Source organism: Antrostomus carolinensis, unplaced genomic scaffold (genome assembly GCF_000700745.2).
Source record: "Antrostomus carolinensis isolate BGI_N321 unplaced genomic scaffold, ASM70074v2 scaffold32757, whole genome shotgun sequence".
Taxonomy (NCBI): domain Eukaryota; kingdom Metazoa; phylum Chordata; class Aves; order Caprimulgiformes; family Caprimulgidae; genus Antrostomus; species Antrostomus carolinensis.
In genome coordinates, this window is record NW_010327196.1 from 11,982 (window position 1) to 35,062 (window position 23,081).

At 38.6% G+C, this 23,081-nt stretch overlaps 1 protein-coding gene across 1 annotated transcript; it reads right to left on the reverse strand.

Annotated features, from left to right (window-relative positions):
• Positions 1 to 10,352: 10,352 nt before the first annotated feature.
• On the reverse strand, positions 10,353 to 21,773 carry MAPK1 (mitogen-activated protein kinase 1). The gene is made up of 7 exons (XM_010171841.2): positions 21,726 to 21,773; positions 20,818 to 20,934; positions 18,911 to 19,025; positions 18,617 to 18,748; positions 16,390 to 16,499; positions 15,530 to 15,657; positions 10,353 to 13,294 (listed from the first exon to the last, which is right to left on the reverse strand). Exons 1-6 carry the CDS (start codon positions 21,771 to 21,773, stop codon positions 15,541 to 15,543), a joined length of 639 nt encoding a protein of 212 aa, XP_010170143.2. The 3' UTR covers positions 10,353 to 13,294; positions 15,530 to 15,540.
• Positions 21,774 to 23,081: the final 1,308 nt, after the last annotated feature.

The following is a 23,081-nucleotide window of genomic DNA, read 5'->3' on the forward strand; positions in this document are numbered from 1 at the left end:
GTGAATGACGTTCTTTGCTCCAAATGTCTTCTGGTCAAAACAGAAAAAAGGATGTTGTGAGAGGTAGCCCCCTGTATAGCCTGCAGGCAACACGACTGAAACATGGGTGAAAAAAACAGTGAAGGGTAAATTCCATGTCTACATCTCTGACTTTATCAGTTACTGTATCTCTTAAGGCCTGCAAAAATTAGCAGTGTAAGGCATAAGCAAGTAAGAACTAAAGATGTACAAACTCCTTCTCTTCCTTGACTAGGTCTTCTTCAGCCCCATGCAGGCCAGGGGTAGGCCAGGTCACTGCATCTTCATTGCTGTCAGCAAGGGTTGGACCAAGTGACCTTCAGATGTTCCTTCCAGCCTACATTTTTCAGTGGTTACCTTCATTGTCTGAGTGTCCATTTAATAAAAGCTAGCACATCATTGCAAAGAATTACAGAAAGTTCTCAGGATGCCTGTTCTCCAGCTAAGCCCGGGCATTAATCTGACCCTAAGACAACCTTTAAGTCTGAAAGGACTAAAGAAAAAAATAAAACAACAAGAAAATAACTGATTACAGGAGACAGCAAATGGAAAAAGGGAGAATACCAGGTAGAGCACCTCTGACTGCACCATTACTTCCTGAAGGAGACAGGGCACTGGGTTAATCCACCTTTGGGGCTGGTGTAATAAAGCCAACATGGCATCGGAGAAAACACCCAGTAGCATTGTAACTTCTGCTACCTACCACACCCTGGCAAATGACAGCCCCTGGTTTACTCGCCAGCAGGATATAGGAATTGTGTTTATAGGAGAACATGGGATAGCTTTACATTATCTATTTTCCTCAAGCTTTTTAGGTGTTGGCTAGCTCTTCACTCATAAGTAGGTTCAAAGGGCATACGGGTATATTTATTATCCCTGAACAGTCCATACATAGAATTTGTAATTTTTACTACTTTACCTGAAGATTATTTTATTCTAAAGACATTTCAGGGCATGGAAGTGTGCACTCCAAAAGAAAAGCAAATCTTTTCTCTCCTCCAAATTCAAGTGCAGTTAGCAGGCAAGGCAGGATCCCTGAAATGCAGTCACACTTCTTTTCACAGTGAAAATTACTAGGTGTTCAAGTGATTCACACATTCAAGTAAAACCAAAATATACACATGACAAATTTCAATAATTTAACGCAACAATGTCATCATGAATCCCTTCTCAGCACAAGTCAATGCCAAGGCAATACATAAATATCCTGAATAAGCTCCTTAAGAGCTGAAATGGACTCTCCTAGTTAATTAATTGCTATCTCTGTTTGAGGAGGTATGTGCCAATTTGTGGATAGAAATGTTTATACAAGAAATGCCACAGGCTTCATTGTTGCTGCCCACCTCCCTACCCACAAAAAACGCCTGGGTTATAATCACCACCTTCAGACAATCTCGGTTGCACGTATGAAATTCATTCATTCAAGAGCATTGCTTCTGAGACATTTTTGTTTTCTAGTACCTGTTTGTTTGGGGTGTTTTTGTCAGAGATTCCATTCAGTAGCTATCACAGACATGACATTTTATTCTGAAAAGGGTTGTATTTGTTTTGAGTATGTTTATTCTTTGAACTAAGTGTTTATTTTAATATGCTTGCTGTAAATAAACTCAATTATCCCTTATGGTAAAAGGTCACAAGCTACTGTGCCACAGCTCCTGCTTTGACAAACAGTTTGATCCATGTTAAGTGGAACTGTTTGCAGATAAATGTTTCCATGTGGTATTTGCCTCTTACTATGCTAAACTCCTTTAAAAGAATCAGGCTCCCAAAGATTCTGTGTAACTGTTGCAGGGAAGGAGATTTAAAGTGAAGAATAGGGTGGAGAATTACAGGAGCAATTTAAAGCTGAGAAGCAGAAATATTATCATATCCAGTCACTGAAAGTCATGAGCAACACTGGAAGGTCATTTCTTTCTCCCTTGACTTTATAGGATTGATTTCAATGGAAAGCAATTTTCTTAATTACTTAACAAAAGCACGAAGGGAAGTTGTAGAAAAAATCTGTGTTAATACAGCAAACTTCTACAGACTGAGTGTGGCTGGCAGTATCTGAAGTAGATGGAGTCTGGCCCAGCTGTTGGTTGTCCACACGTTGAAAGTGAAAGGCAAATTTTTTGTTCTTTGCTCATTTATTTGTCACCATTTAAACTCTGACCATAGCTAACATTATTAGACAGCACCACATACCATTTTTTGGCTCACCAGTTGCTTTCAAAAGAGCTACGACTCTTCTGATTTGCTTTTCCCCTCTTGGGCAGCTGCAGGAGAACTCCAAACTAGAGGTTGTGCAAGTGCTGCATGACTGCCACTGACCCTCTGTAGCCAGTCCCTTCAAATAACGGTACTTGCGCTGCAGATCACTAGGACAGTTATTTTTAAAAATGAATGCACAAAATGTTTGCTAAACCTGAGCAGTTTTCTAAAATCAGTTTCTTCCAAATTAGTGTGCCCTTGATGATTGCCACAATACACAAGGAAAGCAAAAAAATCTGTTCCGATTTATCTCTCTGTCAACTCCATTGTACAAAACAAAGCTAGCATAGTCAAAGATGCTTACCAAGGGTTTTATTACTGTCTCACGAGGAGTCTTATTTGCCTAGCAAAAACCTCAGCTCTGTAATAACTACCGACAGCTCTCACACAAAAAAACCCCCAAAACCAAAAAACCAAACAAAACAATTTCAGAATTCAAGTTGGAGTGAACTCCACTTCTAGATTAAATTAGAGTGGAAGAGGGAGGAAAATCTAGTCAGTCACACAGAAGGCATCAACAAGCAACATTATTTAGTCTGCACTAATGGGAAAAATTCTGGGACAAAGCCAGAGGGACAGGGAAGAGAGAAGTGCAGAAGATGATTCCATGGAGGCACCCCAGCAGGAGGAACAGCGTTAAGGACCACGTATGTCAAACAGCCTACCCTTCTGCTGCCCCGGCACACCCACCCCAGCTCAGGCGTGCTTTTCAAAAAGAGCCCATTGCCGTGCTGTGGAGTAGAAGGTGGTTTTTACCCGTATGCACAAATACAGCTGACTGGAGCCTCAGGTAGTTGGGAACAGTAAGTTGCTTATCCCTCCAGCACTGCAGAAAATTCAGCTATTTGAATATTTTCTTAAAGTATTCCGCAGGGCTGACTAAAACATTTATCCTCCAAAGAAAAGGCATGAAAACCCTTAAACAAATTTTATCTACTGCTACAGCAACCAATGATAGGCCCTCCACAACACATGCATACACAAAGGCAAATCGTTCTGAGGAGCTTAACATCTGACTGCTAATTAGATCTCCTCAGGACTGTTTTCTAGAAGAGAAAGGGAGTACAGCCTTCGTTGCTCCATTTCTGACAGCACACCAGCCATGAAGGGAACACAACAGAACGGTGTATCTGTTTTTTTAACTAAAACATAGCACTTTGTGTTCTCTACACAGGTCAGACCTCTTCCACTTTTTTTCCGCCAGCCTCTCACTTGGATAGGAAACAGAGTCCTTTGCTAGAGCTGATAGGCTTCAAGGAAAAAATGCTGCCAGAGCAACCATTTCCTAATCAGCTTCCAACAGTAAATAATCTGTGTTCTCTACTTGCTATACAAATTGTGAGAGATACTTACATAAAAATGTATTACTGCTCCACTGACAAGCAGTTTGACATAAGTGCAGATTTGCTGTCATCTAGCAAATTATGTTGCAAAGTTACTGCCTAGAAATAATTGCTGCCAATGCTATAGTTGCCTGGAACTTGTTACTAGGACCAGATTGCTGTGGAGGCTGGTCACAGAGAGGTTTCTTGTAAAAGGCACAGACATCAGCTCTATAATCACTAAGAGCAATGTATAGGTCCTTCAGGAAAGCGCAGTTAAGATTTACAGCTAAAGTCATGTCACACATTTACAGAACCGCACCACAAATAACTTGACCGTGTGTTTACAGTAATTTTATTTACAAGTTACCACATGACACCTGTAGTACTACAGTTTTTGTAACACCATTAGCAGTAAAATAAGTCACATCTAAGAAGAGTAGGAGGCAGCAGAGAAAAATGTGCACAGAAAATGCAGAAAAGCTATTCAGTTATAACTGAAAGTAGGTATTTTTCCACAGACTTTGAAAGTGAGGAGGAATATACACGTTGAGAAGAGCAAGTTCTTCAGCCCTGTTATTTCTACAGCATTAAATTTTTTGTACAGTGACACTTTAGTATGATGAATACTACACATTAGCAGTCAAATGCAAGTGGTGGGGAGATAACTGTCTTAGTATCTTGCCCTTTTGAGCACCTAGAAAGGAAAAAAAAAGCTTCCCTCTTTTAAGGGAAAGTTATCCAGGGCTGGTTTACTTGCAGAGCCAGTAGCACAGAATTGCTACTGGGAGGACAGAAGGGACAGAACTTAAGACTAGAGAGTTCCCATGCATTGCATATTGCCTGCGCAGTCTTATCTGGTCTCGAGTTAAGTACTTGGTGAGCAAAACCAGTTGCAGCATTCCACAAGTCTTGTAACAGTGCCGTGATCTAATAAGGCTGAGCATAGCTTAGCAGCATCCCAAAATCAAGCAGAGAAAAAAAGCCCTTCCGCTCTCTTATAATCCTTGGCTCTAACGATGCTGGTGTTGAGCCTGGGCCTTTCTCAAGAGGAAAAATGTGGAGGAGCAATTCCGGAGAAACACTCTAGATCTAGATGTATTCTGATGATAAGACTCAGAAGAAAATAAGCTTAATGCAGCAGCAGATGCAACCCTCTTCTGCTTCAAAGTACAGCAGCAGCTTCCAGAAAGCACACGAGTATTATTCAGGACCCTTTTTTTCTCCCCCAGACATCTTTAATAGCCTGGTGCAACTGCCAATGCACACAATCCATGCTAGTGGCAAGCGCTGGAAAGACAATGAAAATAAAAGCCGCACAGTAATAATTATTTCCACTAGTAACTACACACAGGATATATTGCTTTTGGTACAATGCCATTTATTGTCACAAGAAGAAAACCAGTGATTAAGTTGAGCACACATGAATTATGCAGACCTTTGCCATGCTGGAACAACAGCATATTAGACTTAGCGAAATGTCACCAATTCAGCTGTAAAAACAGCTTAATACAGTCCTCCCAAAACACCAAACACACCCTCAAAAACATGTTTATAAATTAGCTACAAAAGAATGCTTAAGAAATGACCACAGCTCTTCCTCCCCCCCCCTTAATCCCCACACTTTTGTCTGGAGTGCTATGCTTATGCTGCACGTGCGAGCAAACACTGAATTAGAATACGTAGCTATAGTGACACCAACGATATTCCTTTAAGTATTTTTGAGTGTGCAAGCTGGCTTGCAAAAGTTGTGTTCCCTCCACATCTGTGGCATACCTATTCAAACAGCCTGCAAAAGTATATACATGTACAAAAATTAACAGAAAGCTTTTTAAAAAACACAATGCATTAAAAAGTCAAAAGTTGGAACTCTTGAGTCTATGATGTCTCAACTACAAGTTAGAATATTGGTGAGTTTTAATGCTTCCAGGAATACAGAGTTCTTTTAGTCAAAATTTTCTCTTAAGTACTAGCTACTGAAATAAAAGGTGAACTAGGAGAAAGGCTTGACTAAAAAACCTTCCCCTGAATTATTCAGCTCACTTGTGATATAATCAGTTCAGGGAGTCTCAAGCTAAAATTCTGAATATTCAGTATTTTTGCATTTGCAGATTTAAGACAGAAAAACATCTTCAGAACAACCTATTTAGCCTTAGATCTAACAACAACAAAAAACCCCTAACAGGTGCATCTCAAGCCTTTTAGTAACAGCAAACTTAAAAAAAAAAAATATGGCATTCCCTGGCAGCTTTAGGTTTTATTATGTTTTTGCTAGAAAAGCCTGAATTTTGAAATAGTTTTCGGACATGCTGAAGCATGCACCATGGCTAGAGAAACTAAAATTTTCCATTGCCATGCCTGGGTTTTGCAGTCAAGGTCAGCATGGAAATCATCAGGTGGAATTAACAGATCACTACCCTGTGCAACACCTTCGTCGGTGCCATCCCGGGCACTGCAACGACTGACTGCAGGAGCGGAGCTGCTCTGCCCTACCCGAGTTGTCTCCCCAAAGCCAGCAGCTGTAACCAGCAGCACAGGAGCCGGTGCCTGTAACCAGGGCCCGGCTCTGTGAAGCACAGCTGTGTCCTTGGCTCAGCTTTACAGAAGGAAAAAATTAAAAAAAGCAAACAAAAGTTGAGCTGTGAGACTTGTAGGTAATCGACAGCCGTGCAAGATAAAGAAACGTAAAAACAAAGATGTGAAGTCATAGAGTCAGTCACAGCAGTCAGAGGACTTTGGAGAAAAATACCAACGTGGAAAGCGTAAAACCTTGAGGAAGAGAAGTGTCGCTGGAAGAAAGTAACTCAGCAAGATCTAAGGTCAGCCCAGTCCAAGCAGTGATGGAGGGAGACACAAAGACGCAATACTGCAGTCAAACAGCTGCACAGTTGAGCCTTGCACGCTCGTGGAAAGACTCACAAGATCAAGTATTTTTTAACTCTGTACTTTTTGATGATAAAATGCTGCACGCCCAACGTGCTCTCAAGGTATTTCTTGCTCTTTTCTGGGAAATGAGAAACAGAATAGGGCTCCTTTTTGCAGCCTCCATGTACAAACACAAGCTACCTCAGCACCAAGTAAGATGAAAAGCTAGAAGGATCACACATCTCTCTGCCACACTAACTCATTAGATGGAAAGGGAAAGAACTTAAGGAAAAGGGCTCTGTGTGTATGTGCCTTGAGAGGAAGACAAGAGGCAATTTTAGGGATGTAGCCCAGCAGAAATTCACAACGGCAACAAAGAAACCCAGTGGAACAGGGTTTCATGCCACACATTAGCCAAATGCCTTGTTCCTTTCTGTTCCCTACGCCCAGAAATCCACATACAGTTACCAGATCACATGCTGTGCTTCCAACAAGAAGAGTCTCTGGAGACCTTCCAGCTTTCTTGCATACCTCTTCACTTGATTTACATCAGTTTAACTAATGGGATCAAAAATCTGTTGCTTATTATCAGAAAGCTCACAAATCCTCTAAAATAAAGATTTTTGGAACAACTGGGACTTGTTTAGACTCACTTTGAATAGGAAGACAGAAAAGTAAATTGTCAATAGCAAGATATTCTGAAAAAGCAGGCAGAGTTCTGGAAATCACCTGAAGGAAAGTCACCAGCAATTTATAATGGGGAAAGACAGAGGAGTTACAGAACAATCCTCTTATCTGACTTCCAAGATTAGCCTTCACACAAATACCGCCTGCATGGGCCACATTTCTGATGGGAGATGTGAACACTGGCCACCTCTAGCACCTCTAGTTACCTTTGGAACCAGAGTTCAAGCTCTAGAACTCTTCTGAAGATATGAAGAGTTTCATGTGCAGTAAAAAGATACCCATCAAGAGACATGGCATGTGTTGATGCCATGATGTTTCCAAGTCTTCTAAATGCCTTAAATGTTGTTTTGGTTTGGTTTTTTTATAAGCTTGTCAGGTGTTACGTATGTGCAATTTAGTAGAAAGAATAACTGAAAACAAAATGTGTGCAACACAGGAGCTGGCATCTTTGGTCTGCAGAGAAAGTCCTGGGGTCAGAGCTCTACAAAGCTTGATGCCATCAAACCTACACTAGTATCTCTTCCAATAAACAGGGCTTGTACTCAAAAGTAGTTAGAATCATAGAATGTATTGGTTTGGAAGGGACCTTCAAAGGTCTTCTAGTCCAACACCCCTGCAGTGAGCAGGGACATCTTTACTAGAGCAGATTGCTCAGGGCCTCATCAAGCCTGACCTCGAGTATCTCCAGGGATGGGGATATTCAAGTTCCTCACAAGCCTTCATGAGTGCACCACCTCCCCCAGGACTGGCAGCTCAGCTCCAGGAGCATCCAGGGGGCTCTCACTGAAACAGAGCATCCCACACAAACCACAGAACTGCACCCAAACCCAAGCACCCATCTCTACAGCCTTGGAGAGTTTAAGAGTCCATTATACTTGAAGCTTACAGATAGACAGGATCAGTGTCCAGTTCTGGTGAAACACAGGAAATACACACATTTCAAACTAATCCTACTTAAACAAGGATTACAAGAGTGTTAAGTCAATCAGCAGCTTGCCAAAACCTCTGCTGAGACAAGCTGCAGCGTAGTCACACCTTGAGGTAACACACTGAAGTACATGCTACTGTGAATACAGCTCGAGGGAACAAAGCAAGCGGGAGGCAGCTACAGTCAGCTAAAAAGTAATAACACACATAAACCCACCTACAGCAAAAATTAAATTCTGTAATATTCTGGGGAAAAAAAAATTAAGTACTCTGCTGTGAAAGCCAAAGAGGGGATGAAGAGATGAGTTAATAAGCCAATTCTCAGAGTTGTTACAGACCTGTCTACTACAGCTAAGCTCTCTTTAGTTTCAGGTTGCATTTTCTGTTCTCCTATTAATTCAAATTTCTAGCAGCCATTATCCAACTACACCTTTTAAGAGTTCAGTTCTTTGGCACTGTCTGATTTTAGTCTTAAAAAAAAAATAAAAATCATTAAAAGCCCATTACAGTGATGTAAGCTTATGTGCACTGCTCCCAGAAATCACACATTTCAAATCCTTGGCCCAAGAAGAATCTTTTTGTAGTAAAATGAAAACACATTTTTGTCTCTAAGGATCGCTCCAGTAATTATTTTCAAGACTTAATGGGAACAAGGTAATGGGTATATGAATATCAATATAAAGAGTGTCAAAAAAGCCTGTGAATCATCAGATACACTGGAATCTATTTGCGTTACTCTGTGCTCAATAGCTCAAAATAGTGATGATTTCGTAACTTTCTTGCACTAAACATAAAACATTTCTGCCTGTCACTAAGAAACTTCACCTGTGTTTTTGGATGGCTTCCCTAATTTAATTTCAAGCTCGTATATTCATACAGTGGAACAAACACATTTGAGTATTTACAAATATTAGATGTAGGCTACTCACTACTGCAGCGTTCAAGTGACACTCATGTTTTTTAGATAAGCTAATGTAATACACAGCAGTGTATTTACGGTTTATAAAACAGTGCATTTTAAAGCAAAATTCCAGTCATTCTATATATGCACAGTACTATGCTGATTTGGTAATACAGGGACACAATTTAATGATTTTGTTTTTACAAGATTCAGATGCCAAAAACAAAACAGAACATTAAGTTACCTGATTTAAAAAAGAAAATCACATACGTTTACAACATCAAAAGAATAAGACGAAATATAAACCTTTGCTACTTACAATTGATCTATACAGATTAACCAAATCACAAATCTGTCACAATATAAACGTTTAATTGTTACAATGAATAAGAACATACAGAAAATGATTTATTAATTATTTTTTTATAAAATCTTCCTTTGCTTTTTTATTTTAAACTTACCATTAACTAAATTAGCTATGCAGGACTTGTGGGGTACATGACTAAGAAGGCACCAACAGTACAAAGCAAAGACAAAGCAGTTTGAGTATTTTAAGAGTGCTCTACACTGATACAACACAAGAAAAGGCAACAATAGTAAGTAAACCAGCTGCAACCTTTAGAAATTTGTTCTAGATATACAAAGGTAGTCCAACTTTGACATTTCCTCCAATGTTTCACTTAGTTTGATCACAGCACATGCTACAAAAACCATTGTAAGCTTCACTTTACTAATGTGCACTTTTCACTAATTTAGTGTCTTAATTTTAATTGTCAACTAAACCATTTTGAACCACAAATGTATTTAAAACTTAGTAAAAGGATTGTGTGGATTTATTTTTTTTTTTAAACCACAGCATTTACAAAAATATTTCCCCTAAAATCTGGGATTGCTTGAAGACATTGCTGTACAAATATAAAAGTACTATGCAAGGGACCAAATTCATGAGTATATGGTGTGTATGTATAGACCTATATTTATACCATATCACTGTGCTGTAACAACACAATAAATTTATCAATAACCAAGGACTATATAAACTACACTAACATAAGCAAATATATATTAATAAAGTTTAAATCTATAGCACAGTTGCTCAGCAAACAACTTCGACATGGTATAAATATATCATAGCATATTACAGTGGGCAGCAACAACAGGTTTTTCTTTTTCTCATTCTGAAAGGAAAACCACACTCAACTCCTTGGGTTTCATTAGGCCACTGCTGAGTTACATCATCACTGCTACTCCTGAAAGCTCCTAGTGCACCACACCGCTCAGCCTGTGTAGTGTGTTGTACACTTCAGATTTGATATAACGTGCGATATTGACGAGGAAGAGTCTGGTGACAGTCAGGACAGCAGAGTAAGAGGCTTATTTGCCAAAGCATCCATGAGAATTTTGTGTTTGCATATTTTTCTTCAGCTGTAAGGTTGGAATGTTTTTGACAGTGAACTGTTTACATTCCTTACTCCCAAAACATCTTTACCATGAAATATGCATGTTACTTCAATTAAGAGTTGCCATTCTCCACTCTAAAATATAAAAACTACATAAAGAAAAAAAAAAAGTAAAATGATGAAATAACTGACCTAACACAGTGTTGTTATAGGCACCTTCTTTTAAACTATTTTCAAAATCTGACAAAAAAAAAAAAAAAAAAAGCTTCTGCATTTGACGCATCAATAAATTCAACCCCAAAATGGTCACTGAATTCAGGAAAAGATTGATGAGTGTGGTTACCGGTACTGATGGGTGCCAACTGGATTAAGCAAGAACAGATAAGGAAGAAAGCCTGAAAGCACCAGATGTTAGGTAAAGCAAACCCTCGGCTTGTCATGGAGAAACAGAATGTCAGGGTACGTCTCCCCTTCCCCAGAAATCCAAAATTACAGAAAATATTAAAAAAAAAAAAAAAACAAAACAAACTGTAAAGAGAAGGATGAAGTAAGCTGCCAAAGTTCTTCCTTAACAACTTAAAACTGAGGTGTTACAAACTAATTTCAGTAACAGTCGTCTTTCCAACCATGCCAAAAGTAATTCCTGTAGTAATGATGGTCATACGAGTAGCAGAGATTCTAGAAGTATTTCAGTTTTTCAAAACTGAGTGAGAAAAGCGTTTTGGTAAAGATGTGTAGAAATGTCAAGAGAAATTTCTACACTGGTAGAACAACAGTCAAGTGCATATTTCTATTGAAATGTTTTTAGCATAGGTTCCATACCACAATTCAATAATCACTTGTGCAGTGTCCCGACAATGCTCCTAATATGTTCCCCGCAACAGAGATTTATGTACCACAGGAATTTCCTAATAGAAAATGCTCTTTAATGATGAACCCCTGCTTATTAAAAATTAGTTTTGGCAGACTAAAACTATAGGAAAAAGAAAATTTTGAAATGGAATCTTGTAAGCACCCTTATCTATTGAAGTCTAAGTTAATGGCTTTCTAAATTTCTTTGAAGAGCAGACTAAATGGTAGGAGGAAGCCTGGAGTTATTAACCAGCAAGCATCCTTACATACTACAGTAGCAATTGAACCTGATTTCCATTCAAACACATTACCCAAGAGGAAATCAAAAACTAATTCTTAATGTTAATGTGAAGATATAAGATTTAGATTTATTTCCAGGAATTACAAGTGCATTTTGTTCATATTAGCAAGCAGTCTTTATACAATCCATTCTTCACTGCTGCCAAAATAAAATGAGAAAAAGACAGCAGAGATATGAAAAGCTAAAAATAGAACTATTTTTCCTAAGTTATTTGTTGAATAGCATTTCAGTTGAACACAACTCAGAGGTAACAATAGATTATTTTTCTTCTCAATCATAGGCATGTGGCACTTAGACAATCATCTTTGCACAGAAAGCTTTAACAGTCATGCGAGGGCACAGTAATTATTTTAAACAAGGCAAATTTCTCACCACAGAGAGCAGTGGGGAAAGAAAAGGAGGCACTGCACTGGAACATAACACCTAGTAAACTCCACATTATACAATTTCAGTAACAAATACTTGAAAAGATCATTAAAAGGTATACAATTTTAAACATTATTTAGTGCTAGCTTTGTTTGGTTGTCCTAACTCAGCATTATCAGAAAAGTTTGATAGTACTTGACAACAGAACAGTACTTCATGTCACGAGCTCATGGAGGCTTGATTACAAATCACCATAGTGTAGGTTGCAAGAAATGAACTTGAGATGCTGACATGCTGTAGGAGCAAAAGTAAAATCAAACTTTCTCATTTAAAGATGCAGTGTTCCTCTCTGCAAGAATTATGAATGTCAGTGATTAGATTCAAATGTAAAAACTATCAGTCCTCATTTGAAGCATTTCATTGGTATGCAGTATGTAGACTGAGTTTATTAACATTGTATTTTGGTTTCTCGCTTGCCATCACATAGGGATGCCTTCCACAGAGAAAAGCATTCACCATTAGGTCATCATGCCATTATGTTCTTTGTTAATCTTCCACCACACGGTGAGTAAATATAAGTTGGCGAGCTGCCACTCATTCTCTTTGCACAAGTCTTATAAACACTACTACATGGTATGAACTTTGGAAGTACTATGCCTCCAACATGGTTAAACTTTAAATGATCTCTTTTAGAAAAGGCAGGGAGAAAAGGTACAAATTTTGTCAATACATGGAAAAAATGGTTCTTAGATGAATTCAGTTAAGCTGGGTTCCTATGTGGCTCTTACGCTGTATAGAATACCTGTATGTACAGCACAGGACACCCAAACAAGTGCATAAGCAAGATTAACATGAACACGACTTATGCTGTAATCCATAGCATAATGGTATAAACTCCACTGGATGCTAACCATTTCTATTCAAAAAGGAAGTGCAAAAAAAATCTGGGATGTCACTGACTTAAAGTGCCCTGAATAGTAGCTTTTCTAAAAAAAAAATGCCAGCGACTTCAGTAAAGTCAGAAAATCATAGTTCATGGTGTAAACGTCTTACAGGTTAATGAATTATCTTCTTGGATCTCGATCCAGGAGTGAAAGGAACCACTGCATCTTTCAAACCAGAAAGCAAGCAGTTAAAATACGGCCAGCAGTAGGTGCACTTACAGTACAGTACTGCAACAGGTCAACAATGGGCATTACGCATAGGAGTGTCAATTACAATTCTTCAGGCTTAAAAGATTCATTGAAAGCATGAAAAGCCAAAACTACCAGGAACTGCCCTCCTGAATGGCTCAAAGGAGTTAGTGGATAAGCTGAGAGAGGCCACAAGACATGACCAACAATAAAGGACTGGGAAGAGGAACAGCAACGTTTGAGCATGCCCAGTCCTTTAAGTCCTTGTCCTACAAAAAAGAGCAGAGAGATATTTCAGTGAAGACAGTTTTAACATCACCTTCTAAGACAAGCATACTTTCCTACTGCTATGCTTTATATACACTATGTTTACCATGAGTCAGAGACAGCAGTACCAATATATGCTAAAAAAAATAGTCAGAGACAGTGAATGTCAGTACATTAAATTTTAAATAAAAATTTTCAATATTCAAAAGATTAGGAAGATTAATCATAACTAACGAATGAGGTACATTATTTGGTTATCTGGAGAATCTGTTTTCACACTGCTTCTCAATTCCAAAAACTAGAGTCTAAGGGGAAGTTTTGAATCTCAAGAAATAAACACACTGAGAAGAGCTATCTGGGGAGGGGGGTGTAGAGGGAGTAGAAATGCCCAGGAAGAGACCAATACTGTCCATTTTAAGCCAGCTCCTTGGGACTGGCCCTCACGACGATGTCAACTACTTATGTTTAAAATGTTGCGATGTGGAATAGCTAATGATTCTAACAACAAATGACTAGGACAGATTACCAGCATATCACTACCAAGCTGAGTACAATATTTAAATTTCAGTATCACGTCAGCCAAATAATCTTTTCATAGTAGCATTTAAAAGGTAACCTCTTTAGCAAAAATTTCCATTAGCACCAGATCACCTATATCTTTACCTTAATCCCTTTATCCCTAATACAACGGAGGTAAGTACTGTCTGGGCAAAGAGGCAAGCAGGAGAGACCATAAACTGCGATTTACCACAATGTTAGCTACCTGCTCTCCCTTCCTCGATACTACAGCCTGTTAGTAACAGATTTCATCTTACTCCTAAACATTTATGTCCTTTTCTTCCAGAGTGTGCACAGGTACTGCTAGTGCCTCTTGTACAGAGTTAGCTTTAGGAAACACGGACAGCGCTGCACACGTTACTGCGTCCCAGGTCTAATTCTATTGGCAATACCCAGCTAATAAGAGCCAGCTGTCTGAATGGGATTTACCTAACTTTTAATTATTAAAACAGTTTCAAATGTCAGCTAATAAGCTTAGATAAGCAATATACAGTATTTCTAAAGATCCAAATTACTTCATTTGTGAACTTCTATACATTTGATTATTCAAGCCTGTGGCAATAAAAGTTACCCTATTTAAGTAAAAACTGTATTTTCAAAAGTTTCCTCAACCATTTTTTTTAATCTTTCCTACAAATAAATCATTAAATAAAAAACTGGGGGTATATGCAATGCAAAAACTGAAATCCCACTTTTAGTGCAGAAGAATTATTGCTTATAGCAAAGCAACAAAGCTTCTGCACTCTGCTATCAGAGCCATGGATTTCTTGCAGTGAGGAAGTTCACTGGCTCAAAACTTAACCTTTCTGCTGGAACTGCCAACAAAAAAAGGGAATTGTAGAATGCTGCTGCTGCTGGAGAACAGCACAGAAACTACTTTAAAGACCATAAAACAGGCAATTGAGATTAGGCTGTCTTCTTTGGTTTGTTTTTCTTTTCCAGTCACAAAATTTTGATACTTTAAACTATAGTATCACGGAAGTTGGACAAGTATTACAAAAATTATTCAAGTCAGTATTTGACCAATTTTGTATGAAACTACTGAGACCTGCAAGCCTTGTGGTATATGAAGACCAGTTGAGTTCACTGATTTACAACAAACAAAAAGATAAAGTCAGAGACAGTGAATATCAGTACATTACATTTTAAATAAAAATTTTAAATCTCCAAAAGATTAGGAAGATTAATCATAATACATTTATGAATATTTAGATGTTTATTCTTATTTATTCACACTACTTCAGAGGTACTTAAAACTGAAGTTAAATTGCACTGAATCTTCATGGTTGGTCCGTCCCCCCCCTTAAAAATAATGTAAGAGATTTCTCCTCTGCACATTACATTTAAGGAAGAGTTTTTTAAAAAAAGCAATTGAAGCCATACGGCAAAACAGTCTAAAATGTTTGGTTTGGGTTTTTTTAATAAAATTTGCATTTCAAAGTGTTACCATAGCTTTTATTCCGATAAGCACTATTCAATTTTAATTCTTATTCCTTAAATGCAACCTAAAAACTAGGTGAACATCTCGGATAATTGCCTGGATTCCCCACAGACATTCAGTGTTGTAGGCAAACCCACCATTGTTTACCAGCTAGTAGGGAAGTTCTACATTTCACAAAGCTACAAAATTCTTCCCCTCTTCCCCCTGCCCAAGTGGTTTTGTACCACTGTGACTTTACCTATGCACAATTTAAGATCGATATCCTGGCTGGAATCTAGCAGTTTCCTCAAAAATCAGTTCTTTCAGCTTTTCCTTCGGCAAGTCATCCAACTCCATATCAAACTTGAAGGGTGCTTCAGCTACGGGCTTAACAATACAAAGAAACATTATTACTTTTTAAAATATTGTTGTTGTGTGGAATTTCATGTAGTCCTTATATGGGGAAAAAAAATCTGAAAATGGACTTAAAAATATCTACTGCCGTGCAGTCCTCCAGGAAGAACGCATTCTATTAGTCCTTTGTGTGCTTTATATATGAGCCTTCCAATTTTTTTTCAAACCATAGTAAGTAGCTACTCAAATCTAAAGCATAAGTTAAAATATTTGTTAAAGGCTCATAACTTCACATCTACCTGAAGAAAAATTATTGGAAACTTTTGTATTTCTCAGAATAAACATATCTGTCCCTGAAGAATAACTAGCTTATTTCCTCCTCCCCTAGTTCTTCACCAGAAGTAATCTGAAATCTCATTAGAGCTGTATAATAAACTACAGCGAGTTCAGATTGGGGGGGAAGTGAGGGGTTAAATGCATAATCTGACAGCAAACTCCGTTATTCTCCTTCTTTATCTCAGAATTTATGAAACAAGACCACAGTAAGATGAGAAGTTCCATTTTCAGGAGAGTGCACCTTAGCACCTATGTATTGTGTTCCGCCTCCAAAACATTGAACTAGAACAAGAAATACAAACTTTTGGTAAAATGATGCAATTAATTCTTCAACTTCATTAGAGCAGTAGAAACAACGCCCTTAAACTAATGAAGAAAATAACCTGTTACACCATTTGATCAACATTTGCCTTTTAACAATGTCTTTACCTCATCACTTGGATCGTAATACTGCTCCAGATATGGATGGGCTAAAGCTTGCTCCACTTCAATCCGCTTATGAGGATTAAAGGTCAACATTTTATCCAACAAATCAAGTGCTAAGAGGAAAAAAAAAGTGAGCAAGAGTTTAATACACACTCCAAAGTACAAAAGTGTTACAAACACTGGTATTACACAGAAAACCAGCACAAAACTTAGGGCAGTGCATCTTTCAATTTACAACTGGAACTCCCCAGCTGTAGTAGCAGTAACAGCAGCAGCAGATTGGTTCTTGTAGCTTGAGCAGCGTCTCTTCACCTGCCCATCTTACCGGCACTCCTTGGTTACAGTTGCCTCTGATCTCATGGAGGTGTATGCCCAGTCAAAGGCTCTTTAGCATCAGAACGAATGTTGAGGGAAGAAATGCATAGAACCCTATGGTACAATCTGTTTCTAACTACAGCAGAAATGTAATAGATCAGGCTTTTTCTTCACTCAAACAGATGCTTTGCATTTTTGTGCCAAAAATCCAAACCGAGAGAGACCTTTTCTGAAATAAGTAATCAAGAGTATGTTCTTATTCTGAAAAGAAAACTTGGCCGTTTACTGATGAAAATGTCATCCAGAAATCATTAGGAGTTCTAGATAGAGTGAGCTATTCTAGCATAACTAGCAGCCCAGGAGATACTCTCCAGCTAAGATGCAAATCTGTTCGTATTCAAGAGACTCAGGTAACATCTGTTGAAGACCACTCGTAAGGAATCCATAGAGAGCTTGAAGATCCAGTAAGACAGAGAGTGAGGTCTGATGAAATTTTGGACAAATGTTACAAGTCAGAGTTACTGCAATTGTTCATCTACTTTGATCGTAACACAATTTCCTTTTCCAAGAAAAGAAAACAGAATGATTATAGTACCTGCAGTATCCTAAGTTCCATTCCATTTCTTCTCCTCACCACATCATTTATGAGACAGAACTTAAAAAGAAGCTTCCCACTGCAGCAAAGTAGTTGTAGCTTTGCATCAGGATGAGACGCATACCAGGCATTGCAGAAGGAGACAGAACTTTACCACTACATTCAATGGCAGCTTGAAAAAGCTGTAAACTTGCACAGCAATTAACATTAAATATTTTGATGTGGTTTTCTCAACACTGGAAACTCACATGCTTGCTCTATGCTAAAGCATGTTGTGCACAGTGTTTTTTACGGAAATGATTGGCAAACAGCTCCTTGAAACACTGCTCTGTCAAAGCTACTCCGAAGATCTAGATGAAAAGGTGTTGCAGAAGTCATGCAAACAGCATGTTCCTCTAGCAGCTATCAGCATTGCTACAGTTTGAGCTGTCAGAAGCCCACGGTAAAAATTCTCACACTGATGAGCATTATCATAAAAGCAGAAAAAATCACTGCTGTTTCTCTGAACGATAAGGATAATCAGCTCTGCGCAGTTCCATCTGCAGAAATCAGCTTTTACATGGTACTTCAGTACCTGATCATATTCACTAAGAGTAAATTATCATATCAGTTTAGAAACAAAGTGACTTATGAATTGTGTCAGAGCAGGTAAAAGAGTACTGTACTGTGAATACAACCACCCTTGAAATGTATGAAGTGGAATCTAAAAGGCAAGTTAATAGCTATCTAGAAAAACAAGATCATATTTACCCTTTACTAAAGCCTCGTTAAGAAAGGCCACAATTATGACATTCCCTGCTCCGCTTATCATAACTGAATTTTTTAACCTATTAAATTTTAACCTTTCATACTGCCAAAGGACCCAGACTTTGATTGATATTATCCTGTTTGATCTAGAACTGACATGCGGTCTCCACAAACTACACTGAGTTCAGCAATAAGCAGCTATTTCATATCTGATTTTAGAAACAAAGTTCAAGATTTGTTTGATGCCTATGTCAAAATCCAACACCTATGTTCAGTACTTGAGTAATGTATCATGCTGTCAAAGACAATAACAAGAGTCAGGATTTATGTTTTACATGTAAGTTAAAGATCAAACACCACAACACAATCTTAGAGTTACTAAAAATGGCTTTAAAAAGATAAGCTAGTTATGAAGGGTTTTTGCTGGTTTATGAGTTTATATTAGATTTATACTGTTTTTTTAAGGGACCTTCATGTTCTATTTCCAATACAGATAAAGATAAATTCTTATGGTGGTTTAAAAATCCCATCCTGCCATTACTTTCTGATACAGTGTAATAGAGTTTAAAATACCTTTGGGGTCAGCATTGGGAAACAGCCTGTTCCATGGTACCTTATTTTTGTGTGGTAGGGAGAGCAAGTAGTTTCTGGCCTTTAAATTTATTATACAATTCAAATCTTCTTGGGAAGGGGATCCAAGTATACCTAAAAAAAGCAAATACAAACAGTACTGCACTTTATGATACACCAGAGATCCATACATTATACATTGACCAAGAGAACCGAGTGACCAAGACCAGTCTAGCTGGTAGAAAAGATGGAGAGAGACCAATGGATGTGGAAATGCTACTTTTCTACAGAGCTTACCAAGGATATGGTTAAGTTGGTCAAGGTAGTGTTTTCCTGGAAAGATAGGTCTGTTGGAGAGCATCTCTGCCAGAATACAGCCTACTGACCAGATGTCAATAGACTTGGTGTAACCCTGCGAGTAAACCAAAAACACATTTTTGTCAAAGAAATTTTTGCATAATTGCAGCAACATGTTACTTCAGTAAACTGTGAAAGTGCACGCAAATAAATCCTTTTTTTTTTTCAAATGAGTCATGCTTGTTCATGCTGTTTGATTTTTTTGTACAGAATGAAATAATTAAGAACTGCATCAGAAGATGTATCAAGAACTGAGGCACGCAAGATACGCTTTTCCAAAAGGATTTAAACTAAAGTTTAAAGTTTAACTAAACGTATTACCAAGTGCAAATTTTTGAGCCTCCCTAATTTTATAGCAAATTTAAACTGACAAATTTTGGAAATAAACTGTTCTTAATTCTATAGCTCCTAACAGGATGCTAAACACATTTAAAAAAGCCACTCTTTTTCCTAATAGGATCTAAATACCACGTAAGAAGCCTTCAGGAGAGGGGTGAAAGGGGCAAAACAGATTGTTGGTGAGCTCACTTGTAAAACACAACAGGTAAGTAGCAAAGATGGTGTGAGAAGGCCAACAGCAGCAACTGGGATAAAAGAAGAAGGGACCAAACGGCCATATTTTCATGTGTAGGGATAACCTGTGTTACCCATAAGCAAAGGCTTTTATTCAGAAACAGACCAGTTCACTAGTGCCTGGGCAACACATGGGCAAGTTCAGCTCAAGAACGCCTGGCCCCATGATCTCCCTTGCCTTGTTCTCCCACAGCCCGCTGCCCACCACTCCCCCTCCCGTCAGCTGGGAGCTTCCAACAACAGCTAAGAGCTTCGCTGAACCCACAGCCACCTGGGCACCCGCTTCTCGGGGCGTGAGCACTCCAGCATTTGTTTTCAAGGCACTGTAATTCTGAAAGGAATCAGGCTACAGGCCCGGAAAATTGTAAGGTGACCATCTCTTAAGAAACACACAAAATATTTTCTTGTAAAAGCTGCTGATAAATGTAGGTGGATATCCAGAAATAAGGTTAAGTTGCCCTATGTTTATGGCCTCAATGTAAGTTTAAAACACAAGAAGCTGGGAAAACACCCCCTGGCTTGGTCAGATGACTGTTTTCTAGAAGCACATTAGACACACTATTGCCACATAAATCAAACCCAACAACCAATGAAGTAATAATCCCAGAGAAACAACAAAGTCTTTGAGGAATATAAAATGCAGACACAGATGTCACAGCTATTTTGTGGTCAAACATATGGCTGTAGAAACTAATGCAGAGGTTATGAAGGATACCCGTTACTCACACCATACAGGGACTGGACACACCTTAAAACAGCGCAGAAGAACATGAGAATAATTCCAAGTATTAAAAAAAACAAAAGAATTACTTCAGTAAAACCATGGGAATGCAATTAAGATTGACACACAACAAAGATCACATGCCTTCAGAATCCGATTCACCCTCGTTATACGTTCTAAACCTAAATCAAGATAATATTAAGGCAACATTTGCAAGCCTTGATGAAGGCAGTAGTAAAATACTCTCGTTGTTAATACTTCTGTCCCGCTCTGTGGAAGAGCATTTGATGGAAAGAAGGCTCATGATTGCCAAGGAACTGGACACATGGAAGCTCATGCACATGTTTACTCAGTTGTAGCATCCAATAATAGTATCTGGAATCACAAATGTATCGCAAGCCAGTAGCTGTACTGCAAATCCATTACCTCATTTCCTCAAGACTGTACAAGCATTCTGATCCTAAAAACACCGAGGGGTGGGGGGAGCAAAATCACTGCTCACAACTGAACCCCCAGCAACTGAAGCACCGCAGCAGTGCACTATGGTTCCTACCTTAGAATTCAGCATGATTTCAGGAGCCCTGTACCAACGCGTGGCCACGTATTCTGTCAAGAATCCTGTGTGATCATGATCTGGATCTGCAACACGAGCCAGTCCAAAGTCACAAATCTAATTTTAAAGAAATTAGAAAAAAAAAAGAGCATATTAGAGAGCAGACATACAGCTTCCAATACTCCAGCATTACTAATTCACCATTCCCCAACCCATGATGTAACCCCTACAAATACAGGCATGGTAACCTATGCTTCCAGAAACAAATTATTGCACAAAGGTTAAGAACAATGTTTTGGATGTAAGTACAAAGAACATCCAATTATGCCATGCAGGGGCCAGGAAGAATAAACAGTCTGGGGAAAAAAAGATGGTCCTGGTGTACAATTTATGTTGTACTTACTTAACACCTTCTCTGCCAGATAGGTGGCAAGATATATTCCTCCAATCTATTATCAGAAGTTTACCAGGAATTAAAAACATACTTAGATTTCTAGAAAATAAAATTACTGATCAACACATGTGTAGCAAAGTTCGATATCCCTCTTTACAAAAGCTACTATCATAACTGCAGCTTTGCATGAGAAACATCCTGTCCAATCACAGGTAATGGTAGACCAGACAGATTATAGGTTGATGAAGGAAGCATGAGCTTAAAAAAAACCCAAGAAAACATTTCTCAACTCTGTATCAGAAAAATATTTTTATCTAACCATGAAAAGAACAATATACTCTGATCTAGACTAGCGAGTTCAGCAGAAAGGAAAAAGTGTTTTTATCTATGTTCTGGTAAGGAGGCTGCACAGCTTTCAGAGCTATTTAGTGTCCTCTCTGCAGAGAGAAATTAAGAAAATTGAAAATGTGAAGACAGACAGTGTTCTAGGGTACAGTAGCTGTTCCTTTCTTACCTTCCAGAAAGTAAACGGCAAGCTTGTTGAGTGACACATTAGACACATTCATACGCTTTTGCTACCACCAAACTAATACCAGTTTATAATGAGGATCAATTTCTACACAATTTGCAGGAAAGAATATGTACTGTCAGAAAACAAGGCATCAAATGTAGGAGTAGCAAACAGGAGGTTCCTCTGATGCATATGTTTTATAATAGTTTACTCTTTGATAGCTAAGGGTCTACACTAATTGTATTCAAGATGTGGAGTAATAATATGCTGTAGTCAATACAGACTGTAATGGATAATCCTACCAAAACCACAGAAACCTCATTGTACCCCAGCAGCCTACTCCTTTATTTTCCTGAAGAGACAGCCTGTGAAACGACAGATCAGTTAAGGAAGAAGTGATTCAGCCAACTAAAAGCTACATCTGAAAGACAAGATTCAGCAGCTGACTGTTAAACAGAGGGACTGAAGAAAAGGCAATGATGAAATCTGTAAGCCAGGCTGCATGGGATGACTCCTCTGACATTAGCTACATATTTAAAAAAAAAAAAATTCCAAAACCTTGAATCCTTAGAAAACAAAACCAAAAAGAACCCTTTTAAACATCTCAAGGTTTTCCCAGGCTACAGAAACAGAGCAGCTGCCTTGTGTGCAATCAGCAGCTTACATAAAGAGAATCAGTACAAATAATCAGAAGAGTCTCCTGTAAAGACAGAGGTGAAGAAACTGCAAAGGACAGCTTTATGGACTTCAGAAAACAATTGTGCAGGCAGTCAAAACTACTGTAACCTCTTCCTCCTCATCTCAGAAAAAAGCTACATAAGACCACAGGCAAGGAGACTTGTGCAGAATTATAGTATCACACAAGCAAAATGCTACAGATTTTTTATTATTAAGACAAAAGAAGAAAGACACTCTCAGGTTCACAGTGAGGAAAAAGAACTGCATTAAAGAAGGTGTCCCTGAATCTCTTAACTCAAATAGAAAAATGCACATGGGATGGAAAGGAAGATCAATGACAAAGAGAGCTCATTAAAATGACAAAAAGCCCCTGCTGACTAGAGCAGAAACAGGCTAAGCAGAAAAGAAGAAACACCATTAGTGAGAAAAATATCAAGGTTGAAGCTGCAAGAAAGAGGCTTCTGGCTGTTAGCAGTGTTGTCACCAGCTGCCGAGCTGACCAGGAGCATTAGCAGGGCAGAATAAAAGAGAAGCTGGAGAGGCCAGCATTCTGCCTGGAGCCCCGGGTGCAAGGATGAAGCACAGAGACTGACTGTACTCTGGGGAGGGCAGACAGCTCTTGCCCTGTGGCAACTGAACATATTTAACAAAGGAGCTACCCTATTTGGGGGAAAATAATAA